The sequence below is a fragment of the Bicyclus anynana genome, chromosome 1 (assembly GCF_947172395.1).
Source record: "Bicyclus anynana chromosome 1, ilBicAnyn1.1, whole genome shotgun sequence".
NCBI classification, from domain to species: Eukaryota; Metazoa; Arthropoda; class Insecta; order Lepidoptera; family Nymphalidae; genus Bicyclus; species Bicyclus anynana.
In genome coordinates this window covers 19,026,161-19,043,897 of record NC_069083.1, presented here as the reverse complement: position 1 = coordinate 19,043,897, position 17,737 = coordinate 19,026,161, and the positions used below count along the sequence as shown (strand labels likewise).

General features: G+C 35.8%; 1 protein-coding gene across 1 annotated transcript; it reads right to left on the bottom strand.

Moving 5' to 3' along the window:
* Window positions 1–8,120: 8,120 nt before the first annotated feature.
* On the bottom strand, window positions 8,121–9,742 carry LOC112054674 (uncharacterized). The gene is made up of 2 exons (XM_024094537.2): window positions 9,497–9,742; window positions 8,121–8,416 (listed from the first exon to the last, which is right to left on the bottom strand). Exons 1-2 carry the CDS (start codon window positions 9,615–9,617, stop codon window positions 8,121–8,123), a joined length of 417 nt encoding a protein of 138 aa, XP_023950305.2. The 5' UTR covers window positions 9,618–9,742.
* Window positions 9,743–17,737: the final 7,995 nt, after the last annotated feature.

The following is a 17,737-nucleotide window of genomic DNA, read 5'->3' as shown; positions in this document are numbered from 1 at the left end:
TAACGAAAAGCGTTGTCCACGGCGAGGAGCTACGTGCACTCAGGTGCCACGCGGGAGTCCTACAGACTCCATCCTAATTTATATCATGCTGAAGTTACAGCTCGACCGTAGATATTGGCAGACCGCGGGGAGTGCTAAGTTTTCTCCGACAAGTATAATTAAGTGTATTTTATGATAGCGACGGGGCGACTATTGTAGAAAAGTAGGTTATAAATTCAGCTTTATTCGGATGCAATTTGGCTTAGATCTAGACTTTTTGTATGAGACTAGGTCCTAGGTGGACTCCAGCTACTTCACCCGAGACAATTATCGATTTTTTTTCCTTCATAATATGTATAATTACATTTAATTGGTACTGATAGTCAATCACCGGTTACGGTGTAGAATGATAGAATTTCCTTAACTTGAACTTATTTATGAACTAAATTTTAAAAATAATTTAAGTTTTTAGGCATATACAATAAAAAAAAAATGCAACTTCTTATCCGATTTATGCAGAATAGATAAAGAAAGACGGAAAAAAGTAGCAGCCTTGTCGGAAAATTTTTAGAGTATTTGTTACCGGATGCGTTATTGTCTGGATTAAAGTAGTGTTTGTAATTCTGTTTTGTGTATGATTGAAAAGTTTGTTGTTTCTGGGTCCTACTATTAACTGTAAGATCGATATCAGCTTTTTGAAATAATAAGGAATGAAAATAAATTATTCGGAATAAAAAAGAACTTACCAAAATATATAAAGGTCTCCCACTCACCCAGCTAGTTACAGCGCTGGCTTTCAGAGGGAGCCTTCAAGCCTTAAGCAACCGTCCACAGGCAGATGATGCATCCAAAGCAACGTTATACCTATGATCCACATTTTTTTCCCGCTTTCTGAGAAGTAGAAAGACTAAAACAAAAATGTTAATTGGATCGAAGAATTTAATCTATATTCTTTTTACGAAACTTTTATTCGATCTTGGAGTATCTACTTACGGCAGAAGTTTTCACTTCGTTCACTTGTGTAACATCGCCAAGTTTAATGTTACAAGTGAATTATCTAATTAGAGCCTTCGCGATTCGCAGCTGTTACCTGAAACGAAAGCCACGTCACTTTCTTCTCGTTATCACTCCGTTATAACTTACTTAGCGAGCACGTCCCGGCCTGCAATAACCAGATATACCTTAGTTTTACGAAGGCTGAAAAAATTCCGAATTGGACCCATTCTCCAGAATGATACAGAAATGAAAAATTAAAATCTTGTATTTTTATTACATTACTCCATTTGATTCTCAGACAAAATAACTACTACTACCTACTAATTGGCCAACAAGGAAAATAAGATGATTTCATTATTTTCCATCCAGCTTTGTAAATGATTTTATATATAACCAATGGTAATCAGTATTTCACTGATTGACATTGGTTATTAGCTATCTTTGAAAATGCGCGATATTTTTTAATGTGAACGTCAATGTCATCGAATATGTTGGACAGTCTGACTATTTTCCTAGATATTTTGAGAAAATATGTCAAATTAATGTCAAACCCATAGAAAATCTGTCAGTTTGATACAGATAGTGCAATGAATGTTATGTCAAACGGATCCCCGATCAAGTTGCGTAAATGCACCTTCAACATATAATTTAGCAAATTTAGCCAAGGTAGATTTTCCATAAAATTGGCCTCCTGAGATTTCCTTATTTAATCTAATTTAAGGCCAATTTCCAGCTTTGTATCGTTTTGGCCCGAGTTTGTATGGAAACTGGGTTTCTCCCTAAGTTGCAACCTTTATAAAATCTGGTATGTCTGGCTGTTGCTGGCCCTCGATCTATTAGCGAGCACGTCCCGGCCTGCGGGTAACGTTACGTTATATTATGACAAGCGTTCGTACAAAATATTTGTGAACTTGTCTGAAGGTACTCGACATAGAAAATAACTAAAAGTGATCGGAAAATAAATTTATACAAAATTTGTAATATTAATAACAATAACGAACTGAAATTTTGTACAAAAATAAAGGGTTAATAAATTTTTTAACTTCCTATTTATGAAAATATAAAATTACAATGATCAACTCACTGAATAAATATCTTTATTCGTGAAAACAAATTAATAAAATGAAATAAACAGTTGAATAAAAACCAATAATTTAATAAATAACTGCGAGATACCCGTATAACTACAGAAATAATATTCAGATTTTCTCCGCAAATATGTCTAGGAATATACGAATAGTTTTGAATGTGGTGTTTTTGTTGTATTTCTCTTCTTTGGCGAGCTGCGTTGCCTTTGATGTGGGAAATGAAATCGAAGCGAGAGGAAAAAAGAAAAAGATCGCCCTGTTCGGTGAGTAGATCAGTTTTATTTTCCTCCTTGTTCCTGAGGGGTAGGTTCGTGTCATTTTATATGTGACTACTATTCGTGATTCGTGAAGCCGTGATAGCCCAGTAGATATGACCTCCGCCTTCGATTCCGGAGGGTGTGGGTTCGAATCCAGACCGGGATAGGTCAGTACATTACAAAAACGGAATTTAATATCGAATATCGAATATCGATATTATCTCGCTCAGGTCGCTTCAAACTTCAATTTGACCAATCAATGATGTTTTTTGTTAAGTGATGTCTTAAACTTTAGTAACAATGAATGATTTATTTAGATACTTAAGATATTGTCAATTAGAATTAGGTATGTTTATGACGAACTTATTCCCCTGTAAAAGTTCCTTATTCTTAGTTAAATTTTTAGTCGAATATAAAAAGCCTATAAGATGTTGTTGTTCTGAAGGTCATCATCATATTAGCCTATGGAGGTCCACTGCAGGACATAGGCCTTTTGTAGGGACTTATAAACATCACGATACTGAGCCAGCATCCAGCGAATCCCTGCGACTCGCTTGATGTCGTCAGTCTACTTGGTTCTGAAGGTATTTCTTCTTTTTCAGTCTACTTCGCTGACTTGGTCGTCAAGAAGATTTTCATCCTGAAGGTGATATATGCGGTGGTGTTTTGGATCGTGATCCACAAGGCGGGCTACTTCCTCTCTTGGTTCGTTGGCTATCTGAAGGAGCACAAGAAACACCATCATGAACATTATGTGCCACATTACTATGGAAGTTCGGGTCCATATAGGAAAGTGAGTGGGCCTTATGGAAAAGAAAGTGGACCTTATCGAAAAGCGAGCCATGGGATCATTTGAACTTTGAAGTAGGGAGTTTAAGTCATAAATTGGTATGATTAGTCGTAAGTGATAGGTAATTTATAAATATTTTTATTTTCTTATTCTAGTCTACTCGTATCTATTTTGTAATTTTATTAATTGCTATAGTAGTTGTAATTAAATACAATTTTAATTGTCAAAAGAATTAGTTATTTTATTACGTTGTGCCCCGCCCATTGATTGCCCCTTCAGATTCGCAAATAGTTGAATTGTCGGCGACTTTGGTTCTTCTGAACCTCATCTCTGCCCCTGTAGCCAAGTGGCAAGTCGATTCTCTTTCTACGATCGCAAATGCTTCGAAAACTAATATGGAAATGACATTTGCTATCGACAGGTCACGTGATCAAGATCTGTCATTTCCATACATTTTTCTAGTTTTCGAAGCGTTTGTGATCGTAGAAAGAGAATTGACGTGCCATTTGGCTACAGGGGCAGATTTAATCACGCAGATAAACTGTCATCATAGCTCGTTCCATCGCCCGATGAGTGGTTCAGCGTCTTCGTATGAGGCCTTTAGTTAGCGATTTAATAACCAGGTATAGAATAACTTATACATAGGTGTAGAATTTAAACCTTGATACAAAAAAAAAAACACGGGAAGCTGGCACTGAAAACTGTTAGGTGTATTTTATTACCGCCACGTTTTCACATTTTCACGTCTAGCGCTCGAAATATTGCACAATAAGTTCGTATTGCGTTAAATTTAAGACGCGAGTCTTTTATTAGGTTTAGTGAATAAATAAAATGGATTACCCTCCGAGCCAGTGCAGTCTCGCAGTAAATAGATAGTCGAAGAGCTGGTTGATTTTTGGGTAGGTGTTTGAGGGAAACTGAAAACTTGTTCTGTACCAGCTACTATATACTCTAACACAGAATGCTGGATATCTAACTGATGAGTAATTAATCCCTATCTTTAGATAATTATTTGCAAAAAATATCCCTAAGGCAATCTGATTTTTATACCACTAAATTGAATATTTTTGTACTTTTTGTAAAATTAGACTTATTAATTTTTTCCCTCTATAAGATTTAAATTCTAAGATATAAAAATAAAAGTTCAGATTCCTCAAAGGATGATTTTACAAAAAAAATCGCTTCGGATATTTAAGGGTTGATTTAACCCCATTACATCTCGCCCTTCTTCTGAGTTAGTCTAGTATAGGAGAGGTACAGGACAACATTTCGATTTACTTCAAATACCTACCCAAAAAGTTGACCAGCTCTCAGACTCAAAGCTCGTTTAGTGTGAGAGTCGACGCACATGTCCGGTGTCCAGAGCTCCAGAGACCGGACAAATGTTACACTTGTCCTGCTTGCTGTTTCTATAAATTTTATAGTAAACTAAACCGGCTCGTACCTAGTAGGTACGAGGATAGATCTTTATTCTCGGAGGATGAGGCTTTGGCTGTTTTGGGTAGCAGTGGCGTAGCGTAGATTGCATGGTACAGAGTGGCATAGGGAATGTCTTTTTAACCGACTTCAAAAAGGAGGAGGTTCTCCATTCGGTCGGTATTTTTTTTTTTTTTTATGTATGTACACCGATTACTCAAAGAAGCCTGGACCGATTTAAAAAATTCTTTTTTTGTTTGAAACGGTATAGTCCCCATTTGGTCCCATTGCCATCATGTGAAGATCTGATGATGGAATCCTGGAAAAATTGAGGAGAACTTTCAAAAATTATATGGGTGTCTAGTGTGTTCGTAAACTTTTCCATTAAGTACTTTTAAGCACTACAATTTTATGAAGGTTTAAAATCGATCTGATGTTGGAGCCATAAAACTGACGAGGGAACTCCTCGGCGATTTACAGCAGTTACCTTGTGTTTGGGCTTGATTAATTTGTATTAATGAGAACTTTCCACATAGATAGGTTGTGACTGTCATTTAGGGGTTTGGTGATGAAGACCAAGGACAATTAAGGGAACTCCTTAACAGTTTACAGAAACTACCTTGTGTTTGGCCTTGATTAATTCGTATTGCTGAGAACTTTCTACCTAGATGAGTTGTGTCTGTTATTAGGGGTCTGATGATGAAGACCAAGGTCAATAAAGGGAACCCCTTAACGGTTTACGGTAGCTACCTTGTGCTTGGGCTTGATTAATTTGTATTGCTGAGGATTTTGTACCAAGATGGGTTGTGACTGTCACTAGGGGTCTGATGTATTCGTTTGAGAAAAAAATTTGACACTAAAAATGGAAAAATAATTGTTGTCTTAATTTAAGCCATTTCTGACAGGACCACATGAAACAACACTGTCTTCAAAATCTAAATCTATAACATGGCTTGAATTAATACATCACCGGCTTAGCACCGCCTTCACACTGATCAGCAGGTAGAACATATTATGATGTTATTTTTCGCTTTTTAGTTTAGTGGGTACGTTTTTAGGTTTTGAAGTCGGTTGTATTTTTTTTATTAAAATTTTTATTTATCCAAAAATATTTTTCAACTGTGCACTTGGTTGTAATGTGAGGTCGGTGCCTTGTTATGTCCATTCGACGAATCACTCCTAAAATTCGTGGTCTTTTGAAAAATGCAACACAATTTAAATATAAAATCAATTAATTTATTTGGTATGTTTATTTTATTTAATGCCATTAAAATTTACGACTTATTATCTTTAACTAAAACTAAATGGCTCAAATCGCATGGCTCAAAAAATCCTTTGCATTAAATAAAATGAAGTAAAAGGATTTTCTCGTTGGATGGTTTACTGAAAGAGTTATTATCGGAGAGCCGGAATGATCCGAGAGACAGTGAGCCAGTGAGCCACTGAGCTAAGACTGAGCGAGTCATCGCTTCAACCCATTCATCCTGTGAGCTGTTTCATTCAAAAACGGATAATTTATTACCTCCGTGTTCCAGTGGGTCCCGACTTTACAAAGAATACTTATTATCACGGCCGCAGAATATTAATATAAGTATCTACGTGACAAACATTTTATGAAATGGAAACTGATTAGGCGATTGGTCAAGATTTATTTCACGCTCCTGCTTATAAGCCCTAACGATAAGTATTATTCTACTGCTTAAAAAAAAGTCCCCCGTCGCATTTGTCGGTCTGTCTGTTCCCGTCGAAGAGAATGTAGATAATGCAAGCAATAAACCAATACAAGTAACAATATCCCACATATTCGTCATCTAAAGAAGCGTTCCACGCGGGTGAAGCCGCGGGCGACCATTATAGGAAACATTTCCCAGGGGACGAAGTCGCAGAAGTATTCTATAGGCATTTTATATTCGGAAATGGTTGGTTTCATTTATTTTTTCCGCTGTTATTTACTATTATTGCATTTTCAGGGAACAGCAAGTAATTTATAACTGGCTCTCAGTGTAGGGTGACCACAATTGCCTTGTGTCCACTAATCGTAAGAAATATATTTGACACTGAAACAATGGTTACCTAACTGAGTTTGTTTACAAATTATAATACCGCATAGTTCATAGTTGATGCCCACGTGAAGTTCAAAAATCCCGCAGGAATCATGGAATTATCTGAGATAAGTCATATTAATAAAGCATTATTGTTATTCACGAACGTTTCAAATGCCAGTCACATAATTATGACGTGAAATAAACTAACACATAAACTTTAATTTCTATTAAATTAGTGTGATTCACGTGAAGGCAGAGAGAGGAGTGTGACAAGGGGTGAGGAGGCGGGGGAGTTTCCAAAGCTAGACTTAAAACACAGCCCCCTATAAGCCCTATGAGAAAATATAATTTAAATAATGTAGTGTGCTACTAAAATATACATATTGGTTAACTGTCTTTATAACGGCATTAAGAACGATGGCAAACTATCCTTTAATTAGGTAGGTACATCTTTAATCCTCCTACAAAACTTTATACATTCGTTTCGATTTGTGTATACTTTTATTATGCTTTCTTTTTGTGATTCTATTTATTATTGGTTGATTTTGTTTTAAGTAAAAATGATTTCCTTTCTTTACTTTTTTTCGAGTTTCTTACTCATGATGTGGTCACCTTGCCAACGGTACAGTGATTCTTTACCGGAAAGCTATTTCTTCCCTGCAGCATTAACTGCCCTCTGTCAGTCGCATAATGTGAGCTTTACTTTGTAACAATTGTATTAAAACACAATATGAATCGACTTTAATATTTCTGCTTTACTAATGGGAAATACATTAAGCTTTTTTGAAAAGTCCCATTAAAGGATCCAAGAATAAAGAACCAAAGAAGGGAGTGTATAATATCCGCTTAACAATCAATCATCTGCCCAAACTTCAATGTCTATAAAATATTTACCGATTAAATAACCGACTTCAAAGATGTATTACCTACTCCAAAAAGCGAAACCTTGTCCTTTCTATTGATCGTTTCGAAGGCGGTGCTATATTGTTTTTGGCCTCGCCTTAAAACCGATCAATAGAAAGGTAGATAAAATCGAAAAATATATAGGTACGATGTTATTTTTCTATTTTTAGCGTCTAGTACTTGTAGTAATGCGTCTTTAAAGGCGATTAAATTTTTTTTTACACAAAATTACTGAACCGATTTTCTTGAAAATTTAATAAGACTAATTTTAAAGTATATTCTTTCAAACAAAAAATAATTTTCTAAATCGGTTTATAAACACCGAAGTAACAAACATAACAAAAACATACGAGTTGAATTGAAAATCTCCTACTTTTTTTGAAGTCGGTTAAACCTGTTGTTGTAGCCTCAAGAGAACGGACTCACGCCGAAAAGTCACGGGTTTAATTTTCAGAATAACTGGAACGGGAATATCGGTTACATTTTAAAGATACGGAAATTATTCTTTTACTAAAATACAGCATAGCATGTTTACGTTCTTCTTTTTAAGATGTAGGCCTTCATCATTAAAAGTACGCCTTCTTTGAGGTTGAGGTGGAAATATTTAGGTATTAGAAAAACGTTAAAAGTGAATACTAAAATTCCATTAGGGTTGTTTATTCAAAATCCAATCCAAGGAGCTGGCGACGTCCTTCCCAGGATACCCCTCCTGGCGCAAGGGCTCGCGGTCTGGTGGGCCATAGCTGTAGCCCACGGTGTCGTAACCCTGCGTGGGCGCTCCGTACAGCGGCGCGGGCTTCGGCTTCTCCGCCTTCATCTTCATGAAGTACTGGAGCACCAGGCCGCCGAACGAGAACAGCTTTTGGAAGACCGTCATCATGAGGAACACTGACACCGCCTTGAAGATTGCCACTTTTGAGAACACCAGCAGTAGGATCAGGCCTGAAAATATATATTGATGTGAGAAATCTTATGCGACGGGTTAGACCAGGGCTTGTAGCCCTGTAGTATGTCGATTCTCTTTCTACAAACGCTAACGCTTCGAAAACGAAAAGAAAATATATGGGAATGACCAACTTCATCGATAATCATTTTTCTTCTATTATTACATTCCAACCGATTTAAAAAAATAATTTCCACCTCCCATACTTTTTAGCAGAGGGCAATTTTTTATGAAAAAAAAAAGGTTATTGCATCAAAGCTTCTTCTACAAAACAAATAAAACTTTATTTTTAAAAATAGTAGGTATCACAGTACATTGGTACATAGTTTAGTAAGTATTACAATACATTGGTACATTGTTACATAATCCGTGTTATTTAACAAAAATCAGAACTTTATAATCTTAATTACAACAGGTACAGCATTGAAAAAACTGATTCAAGATAGAAAATTTTGAAAAATTTGAAAAGGATATATAAGTTATATATCCTTTTCAGATTTTCCAAGGTAACTTTAGGGATTTTTTCAAAACTGTTCAAATAAGTTTTAGGTAATAAGGTTGAGGTTGAGGTCTACCATTTCCGTTTTATCCCTTAATTACGGGACACCCTATGTATTTGCTATGTCCATTCTTATATTAAAATAAAAAAAAAAACATACATACAGCCGAACGTAGAACCTCCTCCTTTTTGGAAAAATATTTTATTAAATGATTAACATCGTACAACTTTTTGAAAATCGAGATGAACTACCACTGCTTCGGTACGAGCACAAAATCTATGAGGACAAATGACCAACCGAGCAATATCAACATGTGAAAGATGTACTTTTTTGTGCTACATATTGTCAGGAAGTTGTACAGTTGGATTTACCATTTTTTTTATTTTCAATTGACTTATCACTTGCATGCTTTTGTCTGCTTATTTGGCGCTCGAGTAAATCCAAAACCCCTTCGGCTCCTCATATTGCAATGAAACAAATCCCTGTACTGCACTAAATAAAGTTTTGTTACGAAAATCCGCATGATGATTTTCTACTATTTTTGATAAAATTTAATACAATTAGGAATAGTTAACTTACCAATCAGTTTCGCAGAACTCTTTTTCTTTTTGGCTCTTGATTCCAAAACCGATAATTCGTTACTTTCGAAACAATAACAACACACCAGGAACATCGCGAAGACTGCTATAGACTTCAACATTCTTTTAATAATAAAAAAAAAAATACAAAATCGAACTTGAAAAATATTTGCCACAATTTAAAATGCACCTTTTATTGTTTATAATTTTTTAAAATTCGAATTTTACTACGAACAATATTATAAATATCCCGCTTTTTTAATTTTGTCTATGATTTGTTTTTTTTTTATTTGCTAAGAGAGCACGGTATAGTACTATACAGCCAGGACGCTCTTAAATAAATACCACAGGTTGTAAAGAGCCCCGTAATTTGTTGTAGGCTCCAAGAATACATAGGAAAGTTGTTTTGTTTTCAGCACATGAACAAATTGACTTTTCCCCGCGCTGTGACTAATTTGCCTGTTTGGGAGCGATTAAAACCTCTTTGTTGTCCACTCGCACGCCATACATTATTCAAATTTTACGCTTTTCAAAAAAAATTTCACCGTTTCTACAGGTGTTTGGAACACAAAGCGTTGAAAAGCTGGCTATTTCACGGCGAAATGTGAATGATATTGCCAAAAAGTATTTTGATTAAGGGATATTTTGGAAATTTGTTTACTTTCGAATTCCTAAGCCGTTATAATTATGTGAAAATTTGTTTATTTTATTTAACCTTCAGTGTCGAATGAATTCTTTGACTTGTAACTTTGACTTTAACAATAAAATATAGTTCATTTCATACATCAAATCAGGATGCCTGGATTAAACTGCTATGTTTGGTAATGCAGCACAATGCTGAGCTGGTACCTTTTTGAAATTTGCGATAAATATGAAAGAGTGGTGTTTGTTTTTGCTAATTTGGTTGTGGTCTCAACATGCTCAGGTTTGTGAGACATTATACACTACTATGTAGTATTTTTCAAAATATTTCATTTCGTAGCATAATACAGTTAAAAATTTTGTATTTACGACAAGATGCCAAAACCAGGCAAGTCAAGTTAATAGTTAATGCAACATAACATAAACCTCAAAGACATAAAATTTTATATTTAATTTACCATTGCAACGACACGCCGTCCGCGGAATGAGAAAATTAAGGAAGATTAAGTGGACTCAGGACTCAGCTCTGGACGAGAGCTGTAATTAAAACAGCTTACTGCAGCTTGGCACCTCTCATATTTAAAAAGCCATCGCTAAATAGCAGTCACGTCCTGAAATGTTTTATTTTTTTAAGCACGATGAGCACTCCAGCTAATTCACTATCTTTGACGTATGCTAGTTGACATATACGAAATTGAGATTCTATGTAACAAATGCCTTCCGGTTCCTACTGGTGGATACTTCATTATCAACCAATCAGCAGCAGCTCAACTTTATAAGTACGATTCTTAGCTATAATAAGTACGATACTTAGCTATAATAAGTACGATACTTAGCTATAATAAGTACGATACTTAGCTATAATAAGTACGATACTTAGATAAGCATAGATACACTCGTAAGTTTATGGCATACTAGCGGACGCTTCCATATTTCCCGTTTCCTTGAGAATATGGAAGTATAAAATAGATAAGACACATATAACGTGGATCTATCTATTAGAAAAATAATTTTGAAAATCGGTTCATTAAATCTAGAGATTTTACGATTAGGGCCTAATTGAAGTGGAATAGGGATTTATTTTATTACCTATCAGATAATTTAACAACCTACTACAGGTCTCTCTCCTTATTGAAGAGGCTTATGCCCACTAATATAATACCAATACTCCAATGCAGTTTGGCGGGCTTAGCGTGATAAGTTGGTAACCCTCGGATTCTAAGATAGATTTTTTAATGCACACTTTATCTAATAACCGATTTACTTTGTCTTCAAATGAGATGCTGTTTATGTATTTCTGAAGTTGTTTTTTTTTTGGTTATCTAAACGTACCTAGCAAGCAATAGTATCAGTCAACAACATGTAAGTTATCCTCCTTTATGTTCATCTGCCGCACTCAATTAAATTAAAAAATCCCCTTTTCGGCTCTCCACCTATTAGGTAATATCATGTAGAAAGGCCGCCAACTCACTGAACCAATTTATGCCGAGTTTCAACTTTGATTTAAGTAAACGTTTGAAATTTGAACGTTTCAAAAAATATAAAAGTTGAATAGTTGCGTTCGTTCGGGAATTTTGCAAAACACAAAATTGTTATATTTGCTGTGTATGCTGTTTGTCGAGATAGTCGTACTAAATTCCGTTCCGCAAATCGACGCCGATGGCGACCCGCCGTACGTTCCGGGCACGTCCGGAATGATTCCGGAGGTGTTTTAGCGGAAACTTTATCTGGAACTAGGTTTGCGTTTGGCAGATTACGGAAGTACGGAAATTGGGTGAGAGGTTGAGATTTTGCCCTCGATTTTAAATTATTAATTTTGTATGAAACATGTACCTACCTATATATTATCTAATATATATTCTAATTTTTTGATTTAAAATTTTTCTGCTTGGCCGCTCTGGGTTATAGACCTTTTATTACCTTTTAATGATTTTTGATTTTATTTATAATATTTATTGACATCCAATTAAATTTATAGCAAATTAAAACGATTTTATGCGATTATTGAACGTCACTCAACGTGCTGACGCTAGATGGCGCGACTTGTTTCCGTAAAGAGTTGGGAGTTAGAGAGGGGTTGCGATTGGTTGGCGGGAACGACTTGCGATATAAGGGCCTCGTCGTGGCTTCAATATGCTCGTGGCGTTCGCCGTTCACATTTCTTATTGTGTAATTCTTTATGGGTTACTTGGGATAGGCGGGAAGAGTGACTTGAGTGAAAAAGGGGAGTGTTAGTTAACTGTCAAGGGATCCCTTAACCTTACTTACAACGATCACAAGTTCGTGACTCCACTCAAGGTCATTCTCTTCTATTCTAGGTTGTTATTTTGGTTACAGCTTGATTTGTTAATTAAGTTGCCCTGACAAAATGTTGCGAACCTTTGTTCGACATTGGTTTTCTTATTTTTGTAATCCACTTGTCTGCTAAACTAACTGAGTCTGCTAAAAAGATAATATTATAGAGAATCTATGAAACACTAAGCTAACGTCTGCTGATGTTTCTTTTACCATTAACTAATAACATTTTAGGTTTTTTTTTTCTTGGATAGGCTTGCGCTTTACTACAATCATGCCTGATGGGATAGTAAGCAATAATGAGGTCTAAGATGATGCCTATTCTCTCTTGCCTTGGTGCACAAATTGTAGGTTCAGCAAACACAGACGCCGGAAGAGCATTCCACATTTTAGCGGTTCTAATTAGTAACGTTGATGTAAAACGTTTCATGCGGGTTGAATGAACGTCGACAACAAAGGGATGCCATTTTTCACGACGTCTCGCTGTTCTGTGGTAGAATGGGGATGGAGAAACAAGATTATAAAGTTCCTGTGCACACTCTCCGAAGTATATCCGGTAAAAGACCAAAAGTTTCAAAAGTGCTTGTAAACTTTGATTGAAATAAATGAATTTTGACTTTGACTTTATATTATTTGATTTATAAATCTCACAGCTTAGAACGTTTTGATGACTTTGAAGTTAAGTGAAATCAGTTCTCATAAAATGAAACTCAGCATTATAAATGATCATTAAGAGGGCGAGCGATCCATCACAATGTACAGGGCGCTACACGACAATTTGTCAGGGCTCAAAAAACGGGCATCCGTCGTTTATCATCCAAGTGCCTGGAACTAGAGATTTACAAAGTATATAAAACATTCAGTTGGGTAAAGTAGAAAACAGTTTTTTTTTAGATTAATAAACGTATATCAATGTTTAAGAAAAATGTTCGGAATTATATCCATTTTGATATTCTTGTTTTCTTCTAATGAAATTCTTTTATACTTTTTATAATTATTTTAAAAATATTCAAATATTTTATCTCTCGTTTTATTTAATTAACTTATTTTATAATTATAAACTATTTTAGAAATAAAAATAAGCGGTATTTGCGATTCGGTCGGGCACCGCAACCGGTCATCAGGGCTCTAGCTTGAGGAACCTCCATTGAGAAGATTCCTTATGCTTAATATTCGCCGTCTCAAGGATTACGGATGATCTTCCAAACCGGCTCTATATTGAAAAGCTAAGCGAAAGCTTTCAAGGTATTGACTGAAGCTTTTAGCTATAGAGCCATTATAATATTAATTGTATTTTTTTCGTTTTAATTATTTTTATAATATAGATATAGATAGATTTTGAATGTCGAACATGATTTTGAATATCGCGAAATACCTGTGTTAATAAATCAGAAGGAGACAACTGTATGATTGTTCGTCGGGAACGTAGGCTCAAGCCGCCGAGCCGGGATATTGGAAGCGTACTCGTCGGGATGCAAAATGGATCCATTTGCATTCCGAGCCTTGCCTACTTACGGGAAGATTTTTCACTATCCCTATACAATGCCAGATGTCCTGCCAATCATTAGACATTATCTCGGTCGGATATTGAATCTAGGTTACAATTGTAGCATTCTTATGTACTTGCTTCCAATCTCGGCGTGTCTTTTCCCCACTTATTATTTTACTCGCAGACGCCCGCGACTTCGCTCGCATGAAATTCTGTTTTTCACAAATCCGTCAGGAACCGTGGGTTTTTTAAGGGATTAGGGGTGGCCTATATGATAGTCCGGGGTATGATCTATATCTATTTCAAGGCTTAGTTAATTTGGTTAAATAGTTTCAGCTCTAGGTCCATCCATTCATAATAAGACACCGGGGTCTTGCAGTTTGGGGATCATCTCTCTCTCTCTCTCATATCCCTAAAACTCGTACTCATTTTGTTTATTCATTTCTTATACTGCTATCTCCCAACACCCGAGTTTCATAAATCTTACAACTTGGGCATCTTCCCGCTCTTTCTTCGCAAGTCCTCTCGTCAGTGGTTGCCTGGTAGAGATTGTAAACCCGGCCGGTAAATTGTTGTACCGGTTTTATACCCGGCGGTAAGGCCGCCTTTATATGTTATTTCTTAGTTTAAATTGTTAATTTTTAACGTTTTTATTTATTTTTGTGTGCAATTTAGTATTTCTTCTTATTCTTTAAGAGTGCATAAGCATCTAGATGGGCAAGAAATTCAATTATTCTTATCACATTCTGTACGGAACTCTTGAGCCTGCTCTCCCACCGCTTGACCACTTTTGTTTAATTTTTAAGCGCTAGTTCGTTTTCTTTTGTTCTCAAAGTGGTTCGACAAAGCAAGTTTTTAACGAGGTGCAAACTTTCAGTGCAGCTGTTATACCGGCCGAGTTTACTTATGGAGCCAATTCGGTCGGTAATTCAACTTCTGAGCCAGAAACTTCTTTTACCGAAATACCGAGGTTATATCAATGTTCAAGTTAAATGTTCTGTTACAGTATACTTTGTTAAAATCTACGTATATTTACTTTTATAACTACCTCGATAGACTAGTCGTTAGTATGAGCCTATGAGCCTCTTGCTTCGGGATATGAAATAAGTATTAAGCTTTCTAGTAAAGTTAGGAAGTTGATAGTGTCACGCCCCCGTGCTTCGGAGAGCACGTTAATGACAGGCGTCCACAGATCCGCATCGTACGTATCCGACGCATCGCATCACACGGTTTTTAGTATTCTTTGTATAGAAAGTCATACAAGTGCGTCCACTGTACCGCATCTTACGGATCGTATCGATCGATTGTATATGTCACCGTTAGATTGTAAAATACGTTAGTTTAAAATCTCACTCGTGATATTATAATCCGCCGTCATATTGTGAACTGAAAATACTGATTACAATTTATCGTGTTATTTTTCGGTATATCGTTATCGTATTTTATAACTTAACGGTAACATAATATATGCCGTACAATTTAAATCCGTTAGATGCGTCCAATACGTACGATGCGGATAAGTGGATGCTTACGTTAAAACTGAATTTTGTACGCTGAATTCGTTGTACAAGAAACAATTTTCCGATCTCGTGTGACATAGAGAGAATTTTGAGTTTGTACTGTATAAGCGCAACCGTCATCGGAACTAGGTCACACCATAAACGCGCCTATAACGGGGTTATGGTGCGAAATACGGATAAGTGATATCATTATTGAATATTAGTGACAGTTTAGGTACTTCCCCTGCGTGAGAGAGGGGGATGTGAATCGTTCGGCGTGTCGGCAATCATCGTTAAATTTGGAAATAATGAGCGGTTTCCGTTTATGAGAGCTTATACGGCTCTAGTGATGTAGATTTTAATTTTTTTCTAATAATACTCGATGGCCGATCTGAAGTTAGAAGAAAAATCATATGAACACGCCCCCAAGCTCCCGTTAAATTGTAGCATTCATTTCTTTTAAATAACGATAACGAATAACTAGTTTCCATGAAAATTATGAAACGTGCATACATACAAATGTCTAAATGTATAAACTCCATTTTTGAATCAGTTGAGTCTGGTTTGGCAAGGCAAGCAAGTTTGGTAAGACCAGAACATAATATATAAATTACACTTCATTAACACAATATTTTTCAAAATTAAAACGAAATAAGCACGAAAAAAAAAGTTTTTAAACTTTTTAAAGCCTGACCAGAAAAATAAAAAAATCTTCGCCACATTGCGAAAGAAAAAGGAACTATAATATACTTAAATGAAAGTTTATTAGCAGTATGTTAATAAAAGTAGCACAGCCTGCTAAAAATACTTGTGCCCCTAATCCAGGTTTATATTGGTCATGCTATGCATGCAGCCTTAGGCTATATACCTAGTCAATCGTTGTCGATAGTTGAGTGTGAAGTCCATCACTAGCACACTTGTGCGAGCCATAATGCGTTCGTTTTGATGGCAGATGAAATAGTTGTAATGGCTCCGTGATTAAGGAGATTATTATCTGAACAACACCCACGTCACACGGCTGTCATTTATCTAGATTAAGATTATTTTTAGGTCATCCTTGTACAGGGAAGTGGTGATGGGTAGATCATGTTTTTCATGAAATTGTCATTTTAAGTAATAACGATCACATTAAATTCCTTCTAACAAGTAAATTGACTGACCATATTATACTCGTATGCAGTAGTTTAGCTTTTTGAAAGGATTTTTTAGAAAAATTAGTTTGTAAAGGGGTGAATTATATCAGCAGAAACAATAACGACACATCATTCCCAGAATCTATACTTATAAAAAAACTGTAACAGATCAAATTCTGTACATTGAAGACATTTTGAAAATTTTAATTGGAGAGCATTATAATCGTTACTGAAGCCAAAATTATTTATTTTCGTTTTTTTTTGTCTGTCGGTCTGTCCGTGTGTTTTGTTGACTAGGCATCACGCTGAAGCTACTGAATGGATTTAAATGAAACTTGGCACGATTTCAGACGATATTATGGAGAAGGTTACACTCCTAGGATATTTTTTGTTGCGGAAATTAAATCAGAAGGGGTCAAATAGGGGTTGAAAGTTTACATTAAGTTTCACACGGACGAAGTCGCGGGCGTCCGCTAGTCTGTTAAATTAATCTGTTTAATAAAGGACCTTGCTCGGAGTAACCGATGACCTACACAAAAATCCAAATTGGTAACCTTTAAATAAATGGAATTCTATTCCATTTATTTAAAGGTGCATAAGATTTATAAAAAAAACGTAAGAAACATTTCAAGAAAATATAAATATGTAAATTATCTTGGGCCTGAGGCCATATGGTACGTCTCTTTCTACAATCGCTACGAAAATTAAAATGTATGGGAATGACATTCCACGACAGGTCACGTTATTAAGTTATCGATCGGATTTGTCATTTCCATACATTCGAAGCGTTCTTTGGCGTTTGTTGAAAGAAAATCGACGTGCCACATGGCTATAGGTCCAGCCACTTACTAACCCTTTATTTCAAAAAAACTAGCTTTGTCAGTTATTACGCGTGTTACGCAATCTCCTGAAATCACAAACAGTTTACACAATAACGTGAAACCGCCTAAGCAAATAATCGTGAAATCCATAACTCTCCGTAAGAAATCTTCAGAGTCGCGTAACAATTGGCACTTTCACGGCATTTTCAATACTTATCGTCCTATTATCACTTCATTTCACTTCTATTATCACATAGGGCACCTGTATTAGCCACCTTGTGACTTTGGCATTACACGTACAGCCATAAAGCAGAGTACTAGACGATAAAATATATAATAATAATATAGATGTAAAAAAGGAAT

Bases quoted from the DNA above. Each gene is read 5' to 3' on its own strand.
- LOC112054674 (XM_024094537.2), bottom strand. From the start codon at position 9,617: ATGTTGAAGTCTATAGCAGTCTTCGCGATGTTCCTGGTGTGTTGTTAT. The intron at 8,417-9,496 runs GTAAGTTAACTA...ATATATTTTCAG, and splicing joins GAGTTCTGCGAAACTGATTG to GCCTGATCCTACTGCTGGTG.